This window comes from Dermacentor albipictus, chromosome 2, assembly GCF_038994185.2.
Source record: "Dermacentor albipictus isolate Rhodes 1998 colony chromosome 2, USDA_Dalb.pri_finalv2, whole genome shotgun sequence".
Taxonomy (NCBI): Eukaryota; Metazoa; Arthropoda; class Arachnida; order Ixodida; family Ixodidae; genus Dermacentor; species Dermacentor albipictus.
Genome location: NC_091822.1, coordinates 15,268,069 through 15,295,518, shown reverse-complemented (window position 1 = coordinate 15,295,518; position 27,450 = coordinate 15,268,069). Strand labels below are relative to the sequence as shown.

General features: G+C 46.0%; 1 protein-coding gene across 2 annotated transcripts in view; it reads right to left on the bottom strand.

Annotated features, from left to right (window-relative positions):
* Nucleotides 1-7,238: 7,238 nt before the first annotated feature.
* mRpL18 (mitochondrial ribosomal protein L18) overlaps nt 7,239-27,450 on the bottom strand; it is a 53,819-nt gene continuing 33,607 nt past the window's right edge. For both annotated transcript variants that reach the window (XM_065442963.2, XM_065442961.2), the window contains one exon: nt 7,239-7,513. In XM_065442963.2, the coding sequence (XP_065299035.1) occupies nt 7,445-7,513 (69 nt within the window). In that variant the 3' untranslated portion in view covers nt 7,239-7,444. The remainder of the gene's footprint in view (nt 7,514-27,450) is intronic.

Genomic DNA, 27,450 nt, shown 5'->3' with positions numbered 1-27,450 from the left:
CGGGGGGGGCGGCGTTGGGCCCGACCAGCTTCTAGCTGCATATATATATATATATATATATATATATATATATATATATATATATATATATATATATATATATATATATATATATGCACGAACGAGAAGAATGGGCATCCCCTTGCTTCTCGGGGCCCAATATTTATTAATCATATCATAAGAAACCGACAAACAAGGGCGCCACTGACAACACAGGGGATATTACTTGTACTTACCAACTAAAGTAAACAAATTATAAAAATAATGGAATTGAAAGTGGATGAAGGAACCCCTTGCCACTGGTGGGGAACGAACCCACGTCCTCGCATTACGCGTGAAGCGCTCTACCAATTGAGCGACCGCGGCGCATCCTCACATCCACTTCCTGGGGTATTTGTGTGATACTACTAGAACTAACCTTGTGTGTGTTAGCCAGCACCACCACTCACAAACCTTGGCAGCGTATGTCGAACATTGTTTCTGCCGCAGGCATCACGAGTATGCGATCTTTTTTTGGTGAAGGCAACTCTTCAATAAACCCACACGTACTAGCTGAAGGCGTGAATGTTGCCGGAATGGAGACCCTCGTTATGTAATGAACGAGAAGAACAGAGATTAACCGAGGCCCGATATTTAATAATCATAACATAAGAAGCCAATAAACAAGGACACCAATGACAACAGAGCGGAAATTACTTGTACTGACTAAATCAAACAAAGAAGTTTTAAATTAATGGAATTGAAAATGGATGAAAATATAACTTGCCGAAGGTGAAGAGCGATCCCACGTCTTCGTATAACGCGTGCGATGCTCCACCAATTGAGCTACGGCTACAATTGACCTACGGAAGACGGTGCAGCTACGGCTGCACCATCTTCCCACCCTCTTTCAAGGGGATTTTTTAAACAAAGTGAACAATTTTGTCCTGTGTGTTCCTGCCTTCTGTCTTCGCCGTCTCGCGCTGCCCTCATCAATATGTTCAGAGAGTACCAGCTTGCCCAAATGCCAATTCTTCGAGGTCACACTACGTTTCTTCAAGTGCGATATATATATATATATATATATCATGCAGCATATATATATATATATATATATATATATATATATATATATATATATATATATATATATATCATGCATGCATATATATATATATATATATATATATATATATATATATATATATATATATATATATATATATATATATAATGAGAAGCCAACAAACACTGACACCAAGTACAACATAGGGGAAATTGCATGTGCTTAATAAATGAAATAAAGTAATGATAAATTAATGGAAATTAAAGTGGATGAAAAACGAGGGTCTCGAATCCGGCAACATTGATGCCTTCAGGTAGCATATGTGGGTTTATTGACCAGTTGCCTTCACCCGAAAAGATCACGTTCTCGTGACGCCTGCGGCAAAAAAGACGTTCCACGTCCGCCGCCAAGGTCTGTGAGTGGGGGCGCTGGCTAACACTCCCAGGGTTCTACTAGTACACATAAATACCCAAGAAAGTGGATGGGGAAACGCCGCCGCGGTAGCCAGATGACTGCCTGGCGACGTTTCAGCATGGGGTGAGGTGGAGGCAACAACCGCCTGCCTAGCTGGTAGTGCTTGGTGATGTCATTGTACCTCACCAGGCGTTCTCGCGTGTTTTGAGCCAGCAGTTCTGAACTGGAAGAGGCGGTCTCCGATTCTGCGCGGCGGGTCAGTTCTCGCGCAGAGCGGTGCGCTACCTCGTTCAAGTTAATGAGGCCCTCATCGGTGGGGGTGGCGACGTGCGCTGGAAACCATATGATGGCGGTGCTATCGAAGTGCTGTCGACCAGCTTTCCTTAGAATCTGGAGAGCTTCGGAGGAAATGCGCCCCCGCGCGTAGTTGCGAACTGCGGATTGTGAGTCGCTAAAAACTACCTCGCAGAGGGGGTCGGTAAGCGCAAGCGCAATTGCTACCTCTTCTGCTGTTTCGGGGTATTCTGTTGCGACACTACACGCGTGCGTAAGCCGGGAGCTAACGTCTACGACTACCGCCGTGAACCGGTGTTCTCGTGTGTATTCTGCGGCCTCTACAAAGCGTGTAGTCCTCTTTCCACCCAAGGAGCGCAGCAGTGCCTTGGCACGGGCCTGGCGTCGGCCCCGATTAAATTCGGGGTGCATGTTTCGAGGTATAGGGGCGACAATCAGCGTGTCGCTGAGGTCAGGTGGAATGACCTGCTTCTGACCGTGTTGGACGTGGTAGTTGAAGCCGAGTTTCTGCAGGATGTAGCGGCCCGTGGCTGTGAGAGACATGCGTTCGAGTTGAGAGGTTCTTTGCGCATCCACAATTTCCTCAAGCGTGTTGTATACCCCCAGCTGTAGCAGACGAGCAGTGCTTGTGGACTCCGGTAGGCCAAGGGCGATCTTGTAAGTCTTGCGTATAAGGGTGTTGATTTTCTCCCTTTCAGTGACATTCCAGTTGTGGAAGGCAGCCACATAAGTGATGTGACTGATTGCGAAAGAGTGTATGAGGCGCATGACACTGTCCTCCTTCATGCGCGTGTGCTTGTTTGTAATGCGTTTGATCAGGCGGGTAGCCGCTGTAACCTTGCCTTCGATTTTGCGAATAGCTTCTATGTTTGACCCGTTGGCTGTTATATGCATGCCTAGGATGCGTATCTTCGGGACTCGGGGAATGCAGGAGCCGTCTTGCGTATAGAGGATTATGTCGTCACATTGGCGCGATTCGGCTGTAGGCTTGGGCCGGCGGCGCGAGCGGTAGACGAGCAGCTCCGATTTCAGTGGAGATAGTCGGAGACCTGTGTCTTGGAAGTAGGTTTCGACTGCAGAGACCACTGCTTGTAAGGTGCATTCTATCTGACCATCACTGCCCTTGTTGACCCACAGGGTGATGTCATCTGCGTACAAGGCGTGATGGAGGCCATCGATCTGGTCGAGGTAGGCCGGGAGACCCAGCATCACGTACGAGGTTGAAAAGGAGTGGGGATATGACCGATCCTTGAGGAGTGCCGGTGCTTCCTAGTGTATGTTCGTCGGATGTCATGCTGCCGACCGCGAGGGTGACTGTGCGGCGCGACAGGAAGTCTCTGACGTAGTTGTAGCTTCGCTCACCCAAGTTGAGCTTGTTTATGCGGCTCAGGATTGCTGATGTGCTACATTGTCAACTGCCTTTTCCAAATCTAGACCGAGGATGGCCCGGTTGCCACTAGTTGGGTCATTGATAATCTGGTGGTAGAGCTGGAGCATGACGTACGTCTTGAGTGGAGAGGTGTGACCGGAAGCCCACCATAGTGGGTGGGTAGGCTCCAGTGTCCTCGAGGTGGTGGTTGATGCGGGAGAGGAACGCGTGCTCCATCACCTTGCCAACGCAGGATGTGAGGGAAATGGGCCGCAAGTGATCGAGGCTGGACGGCTTGCCTGGCTTCTGTATCAGGACTGCTTTAGAGCGTTTCCACGCCTCTGGGATGCAACCTGCTCGCCAGCATTTGTTGATGTATGCCGTAAGAGCGGTTATCGAGGCATCATCGAGGTTTCTTAGAGTCTTGTTCGTAACCTTGTCGGGACCAGGTGCTGATTTTCCATTAAGGTCGTGGAGAGCTGCGCGGATCTCTGACTCGTGAAATTCTTCATCGAGTGTCACATTTGTCTGTCCAGTGTAATCTCCGTGTTGAACATCGGGCCGTTGAGGGAAGTACTTGGCTAGCAGGCGTGTCACGAGCTGGTGATCACTCGTGGTAGCCTGTTCCTTGTGCAAAAGGCGTTGCAGGTTTGCTTGCTGAGCAGACTTGCTCTGCGTTTCCCCCAAGAGGTGACGAAGGAGGCGCCACGTACTGCCATTGTGGAGCTGCCCATCGACCGCGTTGCAGATGTCATACCACTGTTGGCGGCTTAGGGTCCGGCAATGTTCTTCCAGCTGGCGATTAATATGTGCGATCTTCTTACGAAGCTTTCGGTTGTGCCTTTGCTTTTTCCATCTTGCGTTTAGTGACGTCTTGGCTTCCCAGAGGTGGGCTAGTCGGCTGTCGATCTTGTCAACCTGGACTTCGGGTGCGAGCGTCTGCGTCGCCTTGTTCGTGTCGTCGTTGAGCGTTTCCATCCATGCCTCGATGTCATCGATGTTCTCCTCACCTCTCTGTTCAGCTACTCAACAATAGATCATATTCACACTATCAATCAGGTGATAGAGAAATGTGCGGAATATAACCAACCCTTATATATAGCTTTCATTGATTACGAGAAAGCGTTTGATTCTGTCGAAACCTCAGTAGTATGGGAGGCATTACGGAATCAGGGTGTAGACGAGCCGTATGTAAAAATACTGAAAGATATCTATAGCGGCTCCACAGCCACCATAGTCCTCCATAAAGAAAGCAACAAAATCCCAATAAAGAAAGGCGTCAGACAGGGAGATACGATCTCTCCAATGCTATTCACCGCGTGTTTACAGGAGGTATTCAGAGACCTGGATTGGGAAGAATTGGGGATAAAAGTTAATGGAGAATACCTTAGTAACTTGCGATTCGCTGATGATATTGCCTTGCTTAGTAACTCAGGGGATCAATTGCAATGCATGCTCACTGACTTGGAGAGGCAAAGCAGAAGAGTGGGTTTAAAAATTAATCTGCAGAAAATTAAAGTGATGTTTAACAGTCTCGGAAGAGAACAACAATTTACAATAGGCAGCGAGGCACTGGAAGTAGTAAGGGAATACATCTACTTAGGGCAGGTAGTGACGGCAGATCCGGATCATGAGGCAGAAATAATCAGAAGAATAAGAATGGGCTGGGGTGCGTTTGGCAGGCATTCTCAGATCATGAACAGCAGGTTGCCATTATCCCTCAAGAGGAAAGTGTATAATAGCTGCGTCTTACCAGTACTCACCTACGGGGCAGAAACCTGGAGGCTTACGAAAAGGGTTCTACTCAAATTGAGGACGACGCAACGAGCTATGGAAAGAAGAATGATAAGTGTAACGTTAGGGGTAAGAAAAGAGCAGATTGGGTGAGGGAACAAACGCGAGTTAATGACATCTTAGTTGAAATCAAGAAAAAGAAATGGGCATGGGCAGGACATGTAATGAGGAGGGAGGATAACCGATGGTCATTAAGGGTTACGGACTGGATCCCAAGGGAAGGGAAGCGTAGCAGGGGGCGGCGGAAAGTTAGGTGGGCGGATGAGATTAAGACGTTTGCAGGGACGGCATGGCCACAATTAGTACATGACCGGGGTTGTTGAAGTATGAGAGAGACCTTTGCCCTGGAGTGGGCGTCACCAGGCTGACGATGATGATGATGAAGCACTGTTCGCTTCACTTTACCGAGTGCTTCTAGCCTCTGGCTTACGGGGCTATGAGCCATTGCACTTTTTGCTTGCTTACGGGGGCATGAGCCATTGATAATGATAGTTTTTGTTTACGGAGAACAAAAATGCACGGAACTATCGCCATGTACAGCTTCACTGCAAAACGTGCAAATGACAAACCGGACGGCTCCGACGGGCCCATAGAATTCCTGACTATAGTGAGAAACTATGGACGGGTCTCTGCTTCCATGATGATGATGATAGCGTGCTGTTAGTTTTGATTTCAGTTTTGCTAGCTGCGAAGTGTTGACAGAAGGAGGGTCTTAACCACCTGTGTTGGGAGTGCCCCCTCTACATTCCACCTAGGCTTCGTGCCCTGGCCACCATAAAGCGAGGACCCTGGCCTTCTTCTCTCCGGACTTGTGCCTGCCCGGATACCACACCTCCGGACCATTCTGGCGAGCACTGCTGCTGTTCCTCCAGGACCCGGCGGCACCACCGGTTGGTGATCGGCTCCGCGACAGCCACAAGAGTCATTGCAGACCCCACTTAGCTGCCCCCAGGACATTTGTTAATAAAACGGAGGCAGCCTCACCCTTCCCCTTTTGCAAAATACCCCTCCCTTTCCACCACAGCGCACTCGGCACATTTTAATGTGGAATAAACGTGGTTTCATTACTCATCCACTCACTCTTATGCATGCTATGGCGCAGGCTCGGTGCAATTTTTCGCTAAAATGCCGTTTTGGCGCACAGGGCCACTTTCGACGTAGTTCGGTGCAATCGGCGCCGCTGTTCCATCACCTTTGGTTGCTGATGAAGGCTGCTCGACAATGCTCCCATCATCCCTTCCAGGCATTCTATTGCTTGGCGATAAAGTTGAAGACATGAGAGGGCTGGAGTTAGATGTGCTGATCTGACGACTGAGTTCCCGGCTCGGTTATACGTAGTTGCTGTTATAAAGAGCATTCATTTGGCGACGTTACTCAAGCTTCTGACACCATGTGTGACAGCGATATGAATCAGCGCTAGTTAACTGGTTTTATTCGAGGTACGGGAGTATGTACAGGGAGACTCAAGATGGAGCCACACCCAACTCGGTCTGCTGTGATCAGGGCATATGCAGCAACTCCACACCATCTGGCAAGACGAAACATTGTGCATTGAAGCACAGCAATAGGCAAAACTGACGAAACCACAGATATGCCTTGCAGTCTCACCGGCTGCAAAGTGAAATTGCAATATGAGCCTTAAGTTTAATGTGCAGTCTAAATACCCAATTAGTGAATTTAGTAATTCAATTACGCCTTTTGGTTTCTCATGCAAATAATGTCTACCTCATCGAGTAATCCATCTCAAGGACTAAATCTGTGCTATCTGCACAGGTGACATTCAAACTTTTTTCCTGTCTTCGCAGTAACGACCAGTATGTTTATTCCAATGCCTGCAATGCCCGAAGTTGTTGCGGAAGGGACTGTTGTTGAAAGGTAAAAAAGGATAGTGACAACATGAAGTAGTTAAAGTGCATAATATTCTTCAATGGCAGCTTGAAATGCATAAATACTAATAACGATGATGGAAGTGGGCAGGTGGCTGTTCTTCACACATACTACGCCAGTTCTTTTGGAATAGTGCTACAGAAGCTGGAAGTTAGCACTGGCAATCTTTTGTTCCTTTCCTGTCCCCCTTATTGTGCTGTCCAAGTAAAAACCCGTAAGTCTTGCATGTGTAACACTGTGCTGCTTTTGCAGCATGAGATCAGATTTATAGAAAATGGGTTGTGTACACATTCGTAGAGCACTTTACATAAATACCAGTTCTTGAACAGAAACGTTCATTGGTAGCATCAGATATTTTTGTAGATTTCCACTTCGTTTTTTACACATTATTCATTGGTGAAGACTGCAAAGTTTCAAAAAATGTTGCTCAACAACTTTTAAAGAAATGCCATTTTTTATTTGCATCCAGAACAGCGTTTTCCCATGACAAGGATTTTGAAGTATATGGACAAAGCTTGCAAACTGCTGGCACTAGTAAGCACAGGATTTTCGCCACTGTACCATCATAAAACTCAATGCATGTTCATTGCAAAACATCTAGAGTGTGCAACTTTCTAAACAAAGACAATTTCGTGATGCAGTCAGTGAGGACTCCATGATTCTGTGAGTAGGATGCCACCCTCCTTCATGCCATCCAAGAAAGCTTGCAGCTGCACCGCAAAAAAGAAAGGAAGCAAAATGGTTATACTCACACCAACTTCACCTTCGAGTAGCAACAACAGTGCAAAGTTTGTAATTAAGCATAATTAATATGTCACATATTAGCAATGGCAAAATTGGCAGAAACATTGCTTGCCATCAGAAGCATCCTGCTTGCATTTCTTTTGAACAGACCTAACCACGCCTTTTGTTTACCACGGTCTAAACAAATATAGTAAAGGTATGTGCATGAGATTAAACCCAGTTACAATGTGGCAGGGCTGTAAAGTCTGGCTTCACTGGAGGGACGTCCTCATAGAGCAGCGACCAGCATAGCATGTGCACACTCACACATGTTTATATATATATATATATATATGGTCTGTGTTATGTCCACTGCAGGACGAAGGCCTCTCCTTGCGATCTCCAATTATCCCTGTCCTGCGCCAACTGATTCCAACTAGCGCCCGCGAATTTCCTAATTTCTTCGCTCCACCTAGTCTTCTGTCGTCCTCGATTGCATTTTCCTTCTTGTGGTACCTATTCTGTAACCCTAATGGTCCTACGGTTATCTAACCGGCGCATTACATGACCTGCCCAGCTCCATTTTTTCCTCTTGATGTCAATTAGAATATCACCTATATCTGTTTGCTCTGTGATCCAAACCGCTCTCTTTCTGTCTCTTAACATTATGCCTAGCAATCTTTGTTCCATTGCTCTTTATATCCACCGCTCTTATATATATATATATATATATATATATATATATATATATATATATATGGGTGTGTGTGTGTGTGTGTGTGTGTGTGTGTGTGTGTGTGTGTGTGTGTGTGTGTGTGTGTGTGTGTGTGTGTGTGTGTGTGTGTGTGAAGGAGATCAAAGAGAACTGAGGGGCCTGATTCTCTATTAATCATATCATAAGCCAACAAATAAAGACACTAAGGACAACGTAGGACAGATTACTTGTATTTACTAATTAAAGATATGATAAATGCAAATTTAAGTGGATGAAAAAATTCGGCAGCCATATCACTCTCCGAAGGTGGATGACCAGTGAAACTGTACAGATGATATTGTCACGATTCACAAGCAGCAGGAACTGATAAAAAAGGGCAGGACACTTTATTTGCAGGCCAACAGAAAAAACAATCACGCAGGGACCTCGTCATCTGTTCTCCAATGCGCGAGATCTTCGTCTTCTTCTACGTGCCTCATACTGAATGTGGCATTTGCCTCCCTCCAGAAATGGCATCGTCCCGATGCTCACCTAGAAGCAGGGAGATGTGCCAGACGAGGTGTGGGAACTTCATTCCGAACAATAGGGCTTCATGTGCACAATGTGCACAACTTCTGGTGGATGTTGCCTCGCCCTGGAGGAAGCAGGAGTGTCAGGGATAACCTGATAGTTCCGGTCGCTAAGGTGCCATAAAACCTTGTACGGACTAAAGTACCACACCAGTAGCTTTTCTGAAAGCCCTCGCTGACGGATGGGACTCCAAACCCACACTTTGTCACCTGGCTGATATGTGATGTAGCGGTGCGTGAGGTGGCTGAGTTATTTTGCCTCGGACATATCGAGGCGTGCACGATCACGGAGACGAGCCATGTCCTCAGCGAACATGGCAACAATTTCATTCGACTTTTGAATCCCATGATTCGAGAAGACGCTGCGCGTGGTTTCACCTTTCGGTGCTCCCGAACGTATGGAGGAACTGGCGGCGGAACTCATCCCAGCTTGGCCAGATTCCCTCGCGATTTGCGAACCACGTGCGGGGTCCGTCTTCAAGAGAGAAATACACATGGGATAGCTTCTATCCAGCATGCCACTCATTATACTTGGCTACGCGCTCGTATTGCTCGAGCCAGTCTTCTGCATCCTCGTAGGTATTGCCGTGGAAGCTCACGGGAGATCGAGCAGTCATAAGAGTCACCTGTGCAGGGCAGGGGTCTACCACGGCTTCGGCACTCGTGGTAACAGGCAGACTTCCTGGTAGGGGACCAAATTCTGGGCTTAGGCCTAGTAGGCGACGGCTGGCACGATGAACGGATGATTCGACACGCCGAAACGTTCTAGGCTTGATGTGGGGCTGCTGACAGGCATCCCAAACATTTACCCAGTGCCTCCACCAGTGTCACGATTCCCAAGCAGCACGAACTGATAAAGGAATGGCAGGACACTGTGATTGCAGGCCAACTGAAAAAACTATCGCGCACGGACCTCTTTCTTCTCTTCTGCAATGCGCGAGGTCTTCGTCTTCCTCTACGTGCCGCGTACTGGATGTGGCGAAATAATGTACAAGACAGAGATACATAAATATTTTGACACTGTTTATTATTTCATGCAAATTACTATAGCTGTGACCACTATGGTAGACGGCCAAGGGTTTGGTGATGACGATGGACAGGTTCTTGGCATAGGCTAAGTTCAAACACGAACACCTCGTGGTCACTGGCACCTTGGTATTGGTGTAGCACTGTAGCCCGAACCGTATGAGCCTTAACGATGGCAGCCAATTGCCATCTGGCCGCAACATGTGCACATTGAAGTCGTGAACGACGTGGACTAGAGTTTGATAACCGTCAGCCGGATTGAGCAGCCATCCAAAGTGGTCATTCATAAAGTCCTCCACGTCACGCTTGGAAAAGGGAGGTCAAACGTACGTGGTGGCAACGATCGTGCCATTGGCGGTCTTCACGGCACACAGGGCAGCATAAAATGCCATGCTTTCTATTTCTTGGGTGGTGGATGAAACGTCGTATGGCCAGACCGTGGCAGCTATGTCATTCCTGAAGTATATTGCAACTCCACCAGCTCGCAAGTCGACTCGTTGGGCGCATACGACACCGGTGTAGCTGTCGACTTGAACGAAGAAATCGGACCACATCCCAGAGAAACAGAAGAGGGATGCATGTCAGAGTAGGGCATCGTGAACCATGTCTACCGCACACAGACAGAGCAACCTGACGCTGAGAGCCGCCAGTGAGAAGGTATATAGCGGGTCGGCAAGTCTAGGCACGCATGCTTTGGTGACAGTGGGAAGGTGGTGGTTATCTAGTTGGCGAAACTCGTGCAGTAGGTCATGGCCCAGCTTCTCTCAGGTGTGGTAGATGATGTGATCTCCCTTGGTGTTGGTGAAGTACAGCCTATTGATGTCCATGCACCTACTGAGGGCAACGTATACCAGCTTCTGCGGGTGCTTACAGTCATACTCATATGCCATGTCTGAGTAGGTGGCCCCCTGCCACTTGTGAATGACAACGGCACTGGCCTGAACAACAGGAAATTACTTGCGCCGACAGGCAAGCCCCGTCTTTCCGTCGAGTGACGGTGATGGTACGCAACTCTAGAGCACCCAGTAGTTCGAGCTTGATGCCGTGCCTGCAAGCCAATTGTATGAGCGGTTTTGCCTTGATGCACGCCATTGAACCGGTATGAGGGACATCAAACTGAATCTATAGGCGAACGGCACACACGCATTATCCTCCCGATACTCGATCTCAGGCAACACGTTGACTGCATCGTTAACAAGTCCCTTTTCAATGTGAGCGCGTAGGGCTTGCCGCGGGCGAGAACGATCGCTGGCGGAAGATTGCCCATTTCTGCGTGCGTCATGCGTACCACCTTGGCGTGCAGGCGCAGGCACTCCTCATTCGACCACGCCAATTAGCCAGTTCGTGGGTCATTCACGGACAATGGATTTGCCCTAGCCATAGACAGCCTTTCTGTTAAAATTTATGGCAGGCTCCCCATTATGAGGACAAAAGAGAAATGAAAATCTTAGCTGGAATGATGAGTGGCAATGAAGGCAGCTGTGGAAGAAGATGACGATGCTCAAGCCATTGCTGATGACAATGGTTAATGATGATGATGATGATAATTTTCTCTTGCCAATGAATGGCTCATATCCTTTAAGCAAGGAGCAGCAACGGATCCAGCTGTGGAAAGAGACTGTAGCGGCAGCAGCATCGGCGTCGCACGAGGGATGACGTAGACGCTCGCGTCTACACGAGGCTCGAGCGGCTGGCACGCTCCGGCACGGGCTTGCGTTCCGAAGGAAATTATTAAAAAGAATGCTACGCTAAGCGATCGAGTGTTGGTTCTTCCTCTCCTGCGAGAGCCCGACTTTACCGGTCTACAAGGTCGCTCGTCGCCACAAGAGCACGACAGTGGCACGAGCGTAGTTGCGCTGAGCTGAGAGGCGCCAACGAGCTAGTTCACAGGTTGTTCGTGGACGATGGAAATGCCCTAGCCATATACAGCTTCGCTGTAAAAATAACTGGCCACAGGTAGGATACCAACCCCCGTCTTCGCATTATGTGTGCGATGACCTCTCTTACCAATTGAGCTACCGCAGCATCGTTTTCCCATCCACTTTCTTGGGTATATATGTTTTTACAACTAGAAGTAACACTGGGAATGTTAGCCAGCGCCACCACTCACAAAGCTTGGAGGCAGATGTGGAACATCCTTTCTGCCGCAGGCATCACAAGTATGTGATCTATACATTATACGGGTCCCGAATCGGGCAACATTGTTGCCTTCTGATAGCATGTGTGGGTTTACTGAGCAGTTGCTGTAACCCAAATAGATCACGTACTCGTCACGCCCGCAGCAGGAAGTATGTTCCACATCTGCCGCCAAGGTTTGCGAGTGGTGGCGCTGGCTAACACTCCCAGCGTTACTTCTAGTGTAGTAAAAAGATAAATACCTCAGAAAGTCGACGAGAAAACGGCGGCGCAGTAGCTCAATAGGTAAGAGCATCACACGTGTAAAGTGAAGATATAGGTTCGTATCCCACCAGAGGCCAGTTGTTTCTTCATCCACTTCAATTTCAATTAATTTACAAGTTATTTAATTAGGAAGTACAAGTAAACTCTCCATGTTTTCCTTGGTGTCATTGTTGGCTTACGATATGATTTATATATATATCCACACAGCATTTAATCACAAGATTCCGCAGTGAAACAGGTCCGAGAATAGAAACCTGTGTGGAAAAATACCAGAGTACCAGGAAAAATACAGGCCTTCACTCTGACGAAAGCCTGTCCATGGCTGAAACATCGGTAATGTCCTGGTATTTTTCCTATATGCTTGCACAAGGTGATCTTGGATACAGTAGTTAATTTGGGTATCCCAGAAAAAATGACTGGTCTTGTCCGACCCTTCTTTACTGGCTGTACCGTAACAGTGAAGACAGAATACAGTGCAAGCAATGAATTCCTTAACAGTAGAGTGAGGTGTCCCTCAAGGGTTCGTGATATAGCCGACAATCTTTATTACCTCCCTCGTTTGTATCCCATGGGAAGTAAATAAGGAAGATGGGATAGGATTCACAATATATGCAGATGATGCGACTCTCTGAAGCAACCTCCTCAGCGTGACAGACCATAAAATACATCTTCAAGAAGCTATCACCATAACTGACGCCTACAACAGAAAGATCCATTTGGAGCTGTGGAGCATGATAAGGACGTACATGGGAATCATCTGCAAGGTTCGCAATTGCGCATATTTTGTGAACATGCAGCTAACACTAAGAGGTCAGCTTCTTAATGAATGCAGTGAACGGAAAGTGTTAGGCTCTCACAAGATGAGGGCGCCGACGCATGGGTCCAGCAAGCCAGGACATCAGCTCTAAAGACCATGCGTCTTACGAGAAGGACTTCTGCACAAGCTGGCACAAGATGGAGGTGCCAACGTGTGAGTGTAGCAAGCCAGAACATCAGCTCTAAAGACCATGCGTCTTACGAGGACTTCTGCACAAGCTGGCACAAGATGGAGGTGCCAACGTGTGAGTGTAGCAAGCCACAACATCAGCTCTAAAGACCATGCGTCTTACAAGAAGGACTTCTGCACAAGCTGGCACAAGATGGAGGTGCCAACGTGTGAGTGTAGCAAGCCAGAATATCAACTCTAAAGACCATGTGTCTTATGAGAAGGACTTCTGCACAAGCTGGCACAAGATGGAGGTGCCAACGTGTGAGTGTAGCAAGCCAGAACATCAACTCTAAAGACCATGTGTCTTATGAGAAGGACTTCTGCACAAGCTGGCACAAGATGGAGGTGCCAACGTGTGAGTGTAGCAAGCCAGAACATCAACTCTAAAGACCATGTGTCTTATGAGAAGGACTTCTGCACAAGCTGGCACAAGATGGAGGTGCCAACGTGTGAGTGTAGCAAGCCAGAACATCATCTCTAAAGACCATGCGTCTTATGAGAAGGACTTTTGCTCAAGCTGGCTGTATACGAAAAGAAGTAGCAACTCGGCTTACCAAAGCCGTAATGCAGCCACCATTAACCTATACAATAGAACAACTTAGGTTAACACAAGTGCAACACCGATTACTGGAAAATACTGAGAAGCGATGAGAGCAGTGACAGGGCTCCCAAAAATAACAGCGATATTGCTTTTTCAGGCACAGGCCCAGATCAACACTCTTCAGGAGCTCGTTGACCAGCAAAGCTGCAACAGACATCACAGATGGCAAGACACCAAGCAAAGCAGTCGACTCATCCATTACATGCGCACAATACAAGCGACACCAGAGGAAACTGCCTCATGTTGGCAGCACCTGCCGTGGACATGCAGCAACATAATGAGCAACAAATGCTGATTGCGCAAGCTACACAATGCTGCAAGCTCAATTGCACGAAATATCTACCATTCGAAGACTACAAGAGGATCCAGAGTGCTTACGGCACCATTTTCACAGACACAACATGCACAGTGGCAACCATCGTCACCACTTGGTGCCACTGGAGTGAACAGAAAAATAAATGTAAACACAGCACATTCCCGACCAGATGGCAATCAGGCCACACCAGAATTTTATGCAACCCTGGATGCATTTCAGACACTAAAAGAAATCCAGCCTGATGATCATCTCAATGTATGCATCTGCACGGATTCCTCAAGGGCACCTTGTGAACTGAAGAAGGTACATAACACAGTATCCCTCGCCGGATGCACACACACCTTCGCTGAAGAACTTGCAAAAGGCAAACTTTACGTTAACCTAGAATGTTTACCCTTCCACATGGGCATACCTGGAAACGAACGCGCTCATGAGCTCACTACGATGCAGTAATGGAAGGAAACAATACTGCACCAAGATCAAAGCGACAATTAATTATATCACTCAATGTCAATTCAAATAGTGTGGAAGCGAAAACGATGAGAATCACAACCCTAATTCCACCGTGTTCCATAACCGTCCCACACTGCTTGACAAGAAAGGAGGAAGTGACCCTACGTCACCTTGGCATTGACACAGCACATTGTGGAATGTTGGCGACAGGATCCTGAGGACTCTGAGGAGCAAGGGGAAAGGCTACTCTGTTCAAAATGCAACAACAAAGAAGAAACGGTCAATGCAGCACATCTAATTTGGAAGTGCACAGCCCCATAAGACATTCGAAGAAGACAACTTCCTTGAATGCTATCCCCTCCTAATCTACATGGTGTTTCGGTGTGGGTTCGTGGCCGCTATTTCAATTCACTCCTTTCCTATATCTTGAATTCTGGCCTGAACTCCATGATATAGGATATGCAAGACCAACCTGGTCCTGGAAGCCAGTATATGATTTTGAAAAAGATGTTTTCATCATCACTGCCTACGTGCTCCTATTCTTTTACCTATGTATACATATATATATTCCTTTGAAAAAGGTCAGTCTACCGGCCAAAACTGCTGGGTAAATAAACCAAAGATAACCGTGAAGCTGCACTTCTCATCTTGCTAAATACACTTGGCCCACTGAAAAATCCACTTACACACACATACAAACACACACACACACACACACACACGCACGCACATGTAGTGGTTCTGCTGTCATAAGAGTGATTACTCTGTTTAAGGCAGGAGCACCTGTCAAAACATTAGTAAAGTTAACTTTAGCACATTTGCCTTATGTATATATAGATATATGTACAAGAAGAAGTGAAACTGATGAGCTCGAATCTTGTCAACCACGACCATAAAAAGCCAACAGGACGATAAAGACAAGGAAAGCATAGATGAAATCAGCTGCTGTGTTTGAAATTGAAATCTAGAAAGGAACAAAGGGAAATGAATGTGGACGAAACGATTATGCGCCATTGGTGGGATCCAAGCCTACAGCCTCTGCATTACTCGAGCTGATGAAACAGCACGCTATGCCAAGGATCTTAGTCGAGCGAGGGTAGTTACCATTACGTGCAGTGCCTCTGGTAAATGCATGCAGCAGAACAACAATATCTACTTTCCTGCTCTTTCCCATGCTACATCAACTGATTTATCGCGATTAAATCATTAATCGAAAAATTTTAGAGTTAGAATTACCCCGCACAAGGCACTATGGTAAAAAAATCACTTCTAGCGCTTGTCGAATGGATGCCACAGTGCTACAGTTGACCTGCCAGGGGGCGGAGAAGCGGAGGGGGCAAACCCAACCTTTAAGCACTGCTGTATGCAATTAGGTGTCACGCCATGAACCTTGGCTCCCATCAACAAGGTTAGTTGCTGGCATGTGTTTGATATATGAGCAGCACTACAATAGAGAGTGAATAAGCTGTTACGGGAACATGTCAGTGCACAAGCTAGCTAAGCTGCACTCAGTACATGTGCGAAGCAACTTGGTCATAGAAAAAAAAAAGAAACAATAACATTATACCATCGCGTTCATAACAAGCACCTGACAATGAAAAAAAACATATTAAGATTGGAAATTGGGCATGCTGGTACCAATCCATCTTTCAGAGCATAAGTGTTTGACACGGACAAGCTAAAAAGCACAGCACAACACACATTCTCCGTTTTTTTTGGCTGTCTTGGTCAAAAGGTTGTGCTGTAAAAAGATAGAATGAGACAAAAATGAAAAAAAATTGCCAGAATACCAACTCGGCACAAACACACAGCTGTCATTTAGAAAATGTAACACTTGTGACACAAAGCATTGTTCTGAGCAAAACGTGAACAAGGTGAATGCAGGAGCCAACATTTCGACAAGTGGACTTGTCTTCTTCAAGAACAAGGTGAATGCAGGAGCCAACGTTTCGACAAGTGGAATTGTCTTCTTCAAGGCCTTGAAGAAGACAAGTCCACTTGTCGAAACGTTGGCTCCTGCATTCACCTCGTTCACGTTTTGCTCATCGTCTTGAATTTCCATCTCCCGCGTTCCCCCTCTTTTCCCAAAGCATTGTTCTGACAGCTTGGTCTTTCCGCTCACATAGTACACACTTAACACTGGAGGCTTGAGTGCACAGGTCTGTTTTATGTCCACCACAGCACTTCCGCTGTCTCACATCAGCTGGCTCTATTTTATGCCTGCAAGTCTTTTATAACCTCATCACACTGGACATTTTAATGAATGACATTCAGTGCAATGAATGCCATTTGACCTGTGGTGGCGGTACACAGGAAAAGCTAATGTCATTCGGTCATGATATCAATGGCAATCATTGCAAAAAGGTGAGAAAGGTAGAACAAGGTGTGTGCAGAGAGTCTGGAAAGTCAATCTATTTATTGTAATATAAACATGGGGCAATGCTTCACTCAAATAACAAGCATATAAAACTATTTCTAGAATATGTGGCGACCATAAGCCAAAACAAGGCTCAGCCAGCTTAGTAGACATAGCTGATAAACTGAAGACAAACAATATGACTGACATAGCAGTGCTGGATGACAAGGCTCAGTTGTTGCAGGTGAAGCGGTTAGTTGATTTGTGCTTTGCATTGCGAGTGAAGCATACTAATCAGCGGAAGAGTCTCGATTATCAAATAGACACAGGTGCCACTCGAGACGTCGAAAATACACGTGCACACGGGTGCCTGATTGTTTACAGTATGGCCAACTAGCAAACCTACGGCAGCCAGATGACTGAAGTAGGGAGTAAAAAGATTTTGTGGCCTCTGGCTGTACAGCTTTTCATGAGTTAAATGACAGATGGACAGATGGCTTAAATCATGGAAAATTAATTACCTTTCTACAAGAATACTTCTGAAATTAGATAAGCTCAATGTCATATTTTGCCTTCTTTCTGGAGAAAGTATACATTTGCTTCGAGTGTGAAGCCGAATGAGTTTTTCGAATTCATTTAATAGCGGAAGTCATTCAATTCTAATGGCATTAAAGATCGCTGTGTTGCAGCCAAGTAATATCATTCGATGCTAATGCCATCCGATTCGAATGACATGAAAACGTCCGGAAAGACAGGAGCATTACTCTCATCACATTACTACCTCACCTTCCTGACCACTGCCTGCTGTTCTCAACTGCATGTCCTTTCCCTTGGCACACATTTTGACCATGTGTGCTATGCATCACATTACTTTCAATGTATCCAATCTGAAGGATGGCCTTCAGCCATTGAGTGCACTTCACGTTTTAAACCATTGTTAAGAGACCCATCAGTTTATCCCATAAAGACAGCTATCTGCTGGAGACCAAACCTGACCAGCATGATTTAAAGCATATCCCCTTTCGTCTCTCCCAATCTTGACAAGACATCATCAGCTCTATTGAGAGCAACTTCTGGATAGTTTCTTTCGGCTAGCGTTGTTTTAAGATCATTTAGGCGGTGGATATAATTGTGGTCTTTGCTACAGATTCTTCTTATTCGTTTCATTTCTCTGATAAAAATTCCTTGCTTGTAGTGTCGTAGGTGATGACTGTTGTAGTCTAAATATTGCTGGTTATCTGTAGGCTTCCGGTAAAGTGTCACTCTCAATTTTCAGTTTTCTATGTAGACCATCGTCTCAAGGAAGTTGATCTGACTAGGAGTGTGGTGAGCTGTAAATTTAATACTTGGGTGAAAGCGATTGAAATGGCTAATTAAGTCGGTTAATGGCCTTGTGCCATGTCCCCGTATTATAGATATGTCGTCAATGTAACGAAGATAGGTGTGGGTTTTAAAGGGTAGGATTTCAACAGGTCTGCTTCAAGCTGTCTCATGAAAATGTTTACGTACGTGGGAGCGAATGGTGTTCCCATGCCAATGTCGAAATTTTGCATCTAGTGAATAGAATCTAATACGAAATAGTTGAGCATGAGAACTAACCTAAGGTGGGACAGGTAAACTTCAGGAGCGTGCGCTTCGGGATTGACTGCAAGGGATTTCAAAACTGATTCAATTTCTTCACTCATGAGAATGTTATTGTAAAGGGCAGACACATCCAAAATGACCACAATAGTGCAGTCGGAAAAGATTTGGTTGGCGTTGGTGCCGTCGATAAATCGAAGGAAGTATGGCGTGTCTTGAACAAAAGATGGGAGGGTGGTGGGGAGGTTTGACAGGTGGTGATTTAGGAATTTAGATAGTGACTCAGTAGGTGCGTTGTTATTAGACACAATAGGCCGACCTGGGACTTCTGCTGTAAATATTTCTTCAACCGAAATTTTGTGTATTTTAGGAAGAAGATAAAAACCGCCTGCTTTTTTGTTCTTGGGCATCATGAAGCGATATTCAGAGTGTGTGATTAGTTCCCTGGTTAGGAGCTCCGGTATTGTGTTTTTCACAGTATTGCTGTAATCTGAAGTTGGGTTAGAGTCGAGTTTTCTGTAATGGGTGTGGTTGCTCAGTTGTTTGGAGGCTTCATTCTTGTACTTTTTATAGGCCGGATTACGATATGCACAACACTCCTTTATTCTCAATTCGACGCCCTCGTCGCTAGCACACCTTCGCTTGTTGCCGCACCCACCCACCTTACGCCCTCTCTCCTATAGAAGAACCCCACCTATATATACTGTGGCTAGGAAAGCATATGTCGCCTTGAAGAAGACAAGTCCACTTGTCGAAACGTTGGCTCCTGCTTTCACCCTGTTTTCGTTTTGCTCATCGTCTTGAATTTCCATCTTCTGCCTTCCCCGTGTTTAACCAAGCACCATGTTAGCCAGCGCCAGTTCTGTTCGTCGCGGTGGATGCAAAGGATCCGTGCAACCGCTAATGTCACATGACGCACGATCTTGGGAGCAACTTGTCATTGCTTGTCGTTTCACATTGTTGGTAACATATACTGGCCTGCTCGGTTCCTCATTGTCACCGGCATGTCATATCTTCATTTGTGCGTAGCACATTTCCACGCATCTGTGAGAAATCTCGGAAGCTCTGGCGATGCTTGCGACACCGTTTGAGCGGTCACAGCCGAGACAAGAACGGCACCGCGAGCAGCGCCGCGTGCGGGGAAAAATTCAACTAGCTGGTGGTACGCCTCTCCCATCTCTCGTTCGCACCGCCTTGATTGCCTCTTGCACTGCGCATGTATGGGCATGTTTCATACTGCGTGGTGTATGCCTACGTATGTGTGCGTGGACGTTTTACTTGAAGGATGATGTACATGCTTCTATTTGCCTTTAAGAAGATCGGTACGCTTGTCGATTATTTTTGTGGCTGCAATACGGCGAAACGGCAGCGTCTGCTTAGCCATATAAGTGACACTGAGCGGGTAATTGGAAACAACATCGTATGTACTGCCGGAATAATCGTTGGCATATACAATGCGTGTTGGCTAAATTCATTTTTGAAGTTTGTCACAAAATGTTTGCTACAAATCCATAATAATAATAATATTTGGGGTTTTACGTACCAAAACCACTTTCTGATTATGAGGCACGCCGTAGTGGAGGACTCCGGAAATTTTGACCACCTGGGGTTCTTTAACGTGCACCTAAATCTAAGCACACGGGTGTTTTCGCATTTCGCCGCCCTCGAAATGCGGCCGCCGTGGCCGGGATTCGATCCCGCGACCTCGTGCTCAGCAGTCCAACACCATAGCCACTGAGCAACCACGGCGGGTGCTACAAATCCATGTTGTCTCCAATGGCAACAATGGACTTCCATCGACACTGTGCGGAAATAAACAAAATATATTGCCGCGCAACACAAGTACGACATGCACACACAACTTTAACTAGTACATCCCCTACAATATAGAATAGGGGCAGCAATGTAAATAGCTTGGCCATTTTTTAACAGTGCTCAAGAGACAGAAGGTGAAAGTATTAGTAACCATTTCTGCTTCATCAATGCCGGTGCGACCAAGACGCGGGCGCATATCATCCTGTAACTCGACCGATCGGTGCAGTGGTGATGCAGGAATGAACTCCGGTCATGTTCAATGCATTGTGCACATATTCAATTTTTCGGCAAGCGTGAAATTCAGCCACTGCTAGCGCATGCAACAGAAGTGGTTCCCATTCTTGGGCTGTGCACACACAAACGAAACACGCGAAAGATGACAGAACAAGTGCTGGTTGAACAACTGAAAGTCTTTATATGAATAAAAAGGTTATACATGTATACCGAGTAATCATGAAATTCATGTGGGTTACGTATAAAAACCATCATACACTCACGAGTGATCAATGAACGAGCTCGCTTCATTTGCAAGTTGTGTACTTCATTCGGTGCACCACAGTGATCCATGCCTGCCGTGTGCTTTTTTCGTACCATTTTCTTGTGAATTGGCAAAATTTCACTGGTGGCATCAAGCCTTTCGTGTTTACATTGCTGTCGCGACAGTTAACAACACAATAATAATTTTCAGTGATCCGAAGAGGCGCCGTCACCAACAAGAAACGTTTCACGCACAGCGCGAACCGAACGCGGGCGCGACCGTGAAGGGACGCGGTGGAAACCTACACCTGTTGGAGGTGAAATCGATCCGCCAGGGGAGAAATGAGCGCCGACCTCACTTATATATACTGTGGCAAGGAAAGCATATGTTGCCTTGAAGAAAACAAGTCCACTTGTCAGAACGTTGGCTCTTGCTTTCACATTCTCATTTTGCCCATCATCTTGAATTTCCATTTCCCTGCTACCCCTTGTTTTCATTGTATACGGGAAAGGAAGATACATAATGACCCTGCTTACAATTTCAGAGATTAAACTTACCAGATATTAACTTCGAGTGTACCAACCTGTCAAATGCTTTACAAAAGTCTAGTAGAATTACACCGATTCGGCTGCGTTTATCAAGTGCCTTGGCAAATTCATGAACTGTTGTTATATTGTAGTCGAGTATCTACGCCTGTTTCCACGTTAGCACACTAGCTAATACATCTTCTTGCTCTAGAAAGTTGTTGATGTATGTGATTATTATATGCTTAAACAATGAATTTCACAGGATGTTGCGTGGCTTGGCACTGGAAGCATCGACGTCTATGGGTGATAGTGCAACATGGGCAGTGCCAAGCAAGTTTTCTTGGCACTGTGCCAAAAAGTTGCTAGTAGACCTGCCGATGTATTTGGTTTGAGTCATGCGAACACGATTGTATCTGCAAAAGTGATTGACCAAAAATATTCCTCCAGAGTGCCTGCCTCCTGTGAAATGCATTCTGAATTGTAAGTGAGCAAGCATTTGTTTTGCTATATTCGATATTGTGTTGGTGATGATGATTTGTATTTTTTTCTGGCACAAGAACCAAGAGATATCGTGTTTGACCTTGTACTTTGTGTTTTGCTGTAGCCGTAGGTTAGTCTATTGAAATTAAGCGAGAACAGTAAAATTTTACAGGTAGCTAGCTATCTACAGCAAAAGCCCATTAATTCACAACTCTTTAATTTGAAATTTCAGATAATTCGAAGTATCCGCCCTAGTCCATTCAGCAATGTACTGAAAGCAATATGTACCACATCCCGCTAATTCAAATTGAAATCTGCACTGCCACCAATAATTATAACTTCGCATCATCGTGGATAGGGAGAGTGCTAGAGCGCGGGAGCAGGCTGGCGTCGCCGTGCGGCTTTGCTCTTTCCATCTGCGGCCCTCTGTTTAGGCCTGACTGGAGAGAGACACATTTGCACCTGGCCAGGCATGGCCAACACCTCTGTTGCAGGTACCTGCTCCCCCATGAGGTTCCGTACAACACTCAAGGGCGATAAAATTGACGCCATGTGCTGTACGCTGTATGGGTGAGCAAAAGCATGCGAGGATGAACCAGCGTACGCGGCTCAATCTTGCATGCGTAAGCGGGGTGGATGGATGGATGTTATGAGCATCTCCTTTGGAATGGGGCGGTGGGTTGCGCAACCAAGGAAGGTGGGGTGAATGCGCACCCTCTCCTGTCGTGCGCGAGGCACAGGGGTGAGGTGGAGGGATGGAGGGAGGAGGGGACATTTTTCTCTGGTGGCTGCAGCTTACGGCGCGGCTATGCGGGTGCCGTATATTTAAAGCGACCTGTGACGTGGCCGAAGTGCATGCCCATGTGGGCCTCATCTTCAAAGCGTGCGCGTAGTGGCAGTAGCTTCGTATGCGATGTGCTTTCTACGTTTTGTTCGTGTTGAAGTGAAAGCTGTACGAAGATCAGTTCTTTTGCTGCTACTGCCACTATTACTCCCTCCAGCATTTTTCAGCAAGCTTCGGCGGTCGTCGAGCGAGATGTGTTCATGTTTAGCAGTGAGCACGTGACACTATACTTGTTAATTTAGTCAGTAAGCGAATGTTTACAAGCTTATATGGCTGATAGAACTACTACCCTTACTTCTTATAGCTGTCTACTAATTTGCTATCGCAATGAATGCTTCGCGTTTGGGGCGGAACTGCGACATTATTTTTTTTCTCCGCGCCAGTCAGCGTGATGAATGCTCAGATGAAGCAAAAGCCATCTTTGCGTCATCGACGTCGACCGCATTGGCCGAGACCGGTTACATTGGCTGCACCAGTGCTTCGAAATGTAGACGTTGTTGTTCACGCCAACATGACGTAGGGTGTGTGCGTGCATGCTCACGCCACGGCGGACTATATATATGCACCTTAACGAAGTGATTTTTTTTTCTCCGACTTTCATTAGTTCAAATTTCGTATAGTTCGAGTTTTTGTAGCATCCCTGCGGAATTCGAATTAACGAGTTTTTACTGTATCGTTGTGGGTAGTTCTGCAGTGTTAAGAGATGGACCTACATGTTTGTGTAAAGTAAGCGATTGTTCATGTGACGTGAGCAAGTGTGTGTGTTGACAATGGCAATGGCAGGACCACTCCGGCAAAGAACTGTGACGTGTTCTTCTGTTGTCACCTGGGGCAATAACGAAGGTTATACAGGGCAAGCTGGAGTGTCCCCCTTTTTATGAGCAACTATCGTGATGTGCGACGTGACACATGCAAAGGACAGTGGTAAGGTTGGTAAAGATGTACTGATTGTATTTCTCAGATTATAAGTCACACCTCTACTTTTCACAAGTTTAGAAGAAAAAGTAGCATATAAGTTTCACCAATATAATGAAACGATGCACCCATGCAATGCCCAACTTACCCATTTTAGGGCACTAAATTTTTGCAAACAAAGATTTTTATGAGCCGCAAATTTAATGAGAAAAGAATCAAGCAACGATTTCTTTTATGCTCAGTGAACCAATATTTACTGCACTTCCCTCGAAGCGATCTAAGGTCTCATTCTTCAGTGTAGTATCCATAACTTGAGCCATTTCGGCCGGCAGCATTGCCAGCAACTATTGGCAGCTTATGAATAACTGCTACGTGAAGTTGCAGGCACTTTACTGACACTGCCTCTGTGGCTCGGCGTGCTCTGGACAAACAAGCGAACAATCCGAATATGCCCGAAATAGCCTGGACAAGCTCTTACAAAAGGCAAAATGGCGACCAAAAGCCAGAAGCACTGCGAGTTCTCACTCAAACAAGTGGTTATGATGTTGATAGCAAAGTGCCACTTTCAAAACGAAACTTTTTTTGCCTCTTCCTTCAACTTTTCCACTACTGCTGCTGCTGCTGTCGCGCACACTGCATTGGGGGGTGGTTAAGAGGGTGCATATATATGACAGGCAGGAGTAAGAGAGGAAAGGCGACAGGAGAAACTTGTTTTCACCTCACCGCGTTGAATGTGCACAATGCCCTCTGGAGCTCCCTGGCCGTTACCACATTAGCCACTTGACAGCTGTAGCTATCTGTGACTCCGCTCAGAAGCACTGCAGAAACTGCAGCGCTTCCCTTTCTACTAACGTGTGAGGCCAGAAGGGGCACAGATAGAACTGTAGAGAGGAAAAGGAGAAGGAGGAGGAGAGGCAGTTCCCATACAAGAGAAGGGGGAGGTGACGTGAGAAGGCAAGGAAACCCCACTACTATACAACAGCGGTTGTGGAGAAACAGGATAAGCTGAAGTTCAAGGTACAATACAGTACGTTGCTGATATTTCTGAAAAATAAATGCCATGCAAATATGTCAAGCAGGCAACTTAAGCAGGGCGTGCAGAAGCAGAGCCGCATTAATTAAAGTGCACTGCAGGGTCCAGGAGACATTACAGAAGTGATCGACCATCAAATAAACACTTCGGTGCCCACCACTTTAGCTTTGCGGCTATGGCACTGCTAGAGGTCGTGGATTTAATCCCAATCGTGGCAGCCACATTTCAATGGCGGCAAAATAGAAACTGCACATGCACTTAGATTTTTGGGACGCATTAAAGAATGCAACACTGTCAAAATTAATCTGGAGTGTGCCACTATGGCTTGCCTCATAGTTCGAGTTTTGTTTTGGCAACATACAGCCCCATAATCCAATTCAAGTTGGATACTTCTGCCACATTGCGATGTGCCATGTGAGGAAATGACAATGCTCGACCGTCTCAGAGGTTATAAAATATGGCGTACAACACCTCAAGTAAGCACCACTCCCTGTGTGTTCTGTATACTACGCAAACAAACAGCAGTGGTGCACGCAAGGTAATGTTTAACATCAACCCACCACTCTCGTGTTAGCCTACACGTTGAAGAAATTAAGCTTTAGCTGTCAATATCACTAATTATCTTCAACCAAAGCATCCAACACGGAAAGCTTCGGTTACATTGATTCCCACAGTGCATGGGATCTGCACAATTTTTGTAAGAGGTATATCTCAGGCCCCACAACGTAACAGTAACAACTTGTGGTGCCCTTTAGCTATTTATTGGATCAGTTATGTATTTTAGCTATATTTAAAGGGAAAACTAAACTATAACTGCAAACTGTAGCATGACATCCAATCACACATGCACATACTTATATCACAGAGGCCACATTGGCAGCCTTCACTGCTGCCACCTTACTGCTGTCGTTGTGCTACCTACACAGCGAGCTTATGCACTGGAAAATGCAGCATACGTTGAGCTGCATGTTAAAAGCGATCAAAATTAACTTGGAGCAGCCTACTACAGCGCCGCTCATTGTCAGTCTACATCACAGTTACGGGATGTTAAACCCTGTGATTTTGTGCTCGGACACTCCAACTTCACAACTAACGAACGCAACAAGTGTTTTCACCAATGCATTTTTTAATGTTTGTACAGTCTCACATTTGGAACATTGATTGAAAAACTTCACTGAGCTGTGAAAAAGCTGCTGTACTCCCCCAGAGTGCAATGTTGGAGTCCTCAGTCCAAAGCCCCAGCAGCCCTAGCTGTCTGCTGCACTCTACTAATCAACTGTTGCTGATTAGTACTAATTAGAGTATACTGTTGGGCAAGATGGTGCACAGCTTTAACAAAAGATTTGTGGCGCAAAGTAAGTGACAAGAAACACAAGAGGGACAGTGTCCTGTCCCGCTTGTGCTTCCTGTCACTTACTTTGTGCCACTAATCTTTTGTTATTGTAATTATTTATTGATTAATTAATTGACTAAATAATGAACGTGTACTAATAGTTGCTACTAAGCAGCAGCTGTAGCGATCAGTAGACCAACCAGCTCACTAATTAAAATATTAGAAATAATCGTTACTACTAATAAGCCCTTGAACGGTCAGTAGGCCAATCAGTTAAACTTAAGTAATTAATACTTAATTAGCAATAATAGCTCTAAACAATCAGCAGTGGTAACACTCAGCATGCCGATCGGTGCACTTCTTTTAACATAGTAGGAATAAATCCAAGGCACCTTCACTGTGCGCACTTCATTTCAGGATGAAAAGAATAAAACTAGCACTATTTTCCTTCATCAGAGCATCGCATTCACAAGGGCAAAGTTCAAACATACATGAGCTCTGCTTGCTTGCGAGCAGACTTGCATAATCAAGGCACGCTCTAGCTGCAAGAACCCCGCATATATATGCATTCGCATCACCAAATAAAATTTCATGATATGGGCAGTTAACTCCTCAAAATGCACATCGCATCCAACACGCACAAGAATGTCGCAAAAAGCACCGAGACTGCAGCAAAACACGCATGTATACACACTGCCAAAACATGTCAACAGTGATGGACAGTGCTTCACCACACCGTGCTGACCGAGCAAAGAGCAACAGCAGTACCACGTGATGCGAGAATAGGTGGCGAGTCCTTGCAGTCACAGAAGTTTGATAACTGAAGCTAATTTAGTAATGTTGCCAGAGCATGTATCTGTGGCCTATTGGGCACTGATCTTTGGTGCTGGGAAACTCAAGTTCAATCGCACCATCACGTGGCGCGTAATTTTTACAGCGAAGCTGTACATTGCTAGCCAATTCGTCCGTCCATGTCTGTCGGTCACCTGTATGCTGAAAACTCTTCTGGTGCAACCCCATGCACATGCATGAAAAAAAAAAAATGAGAGAGAGAGAGAGAGAGAGAAAGAGAGGCACACAATTAGCCAACACCACCTAGATAGCTCAAAGCCTGTTTACTCCAATCCACAACATGCTACTTGGCCCAAAACTTCGATTGATAAGGCTGGCGTGATGAAATTGCCGACGTAAATATCAATATTGCCTATTTAAGAGCATCCCCTTTTAGATTTTATGGCAGTCGGGCCAGGTAACATGACGTCATGGATCTGAGTGAAAAGGCCTTGTGCTATCTCGGTGGTGTTGGATTAGCTGTGCCACTACAGTAGCCTACCGATTTTCTGACTCCAAAAATTAGGACTTTATGGATATTCTGGACTTCATAAATGCACCAACAGGGTTCCCATGGAGCTAATGCATTTTCGCGACCAATTTTTCAGACAACATAAAGCCAGAAGTTCGATTTTCAGGACAAAATTTGCCGCAACGGACCAG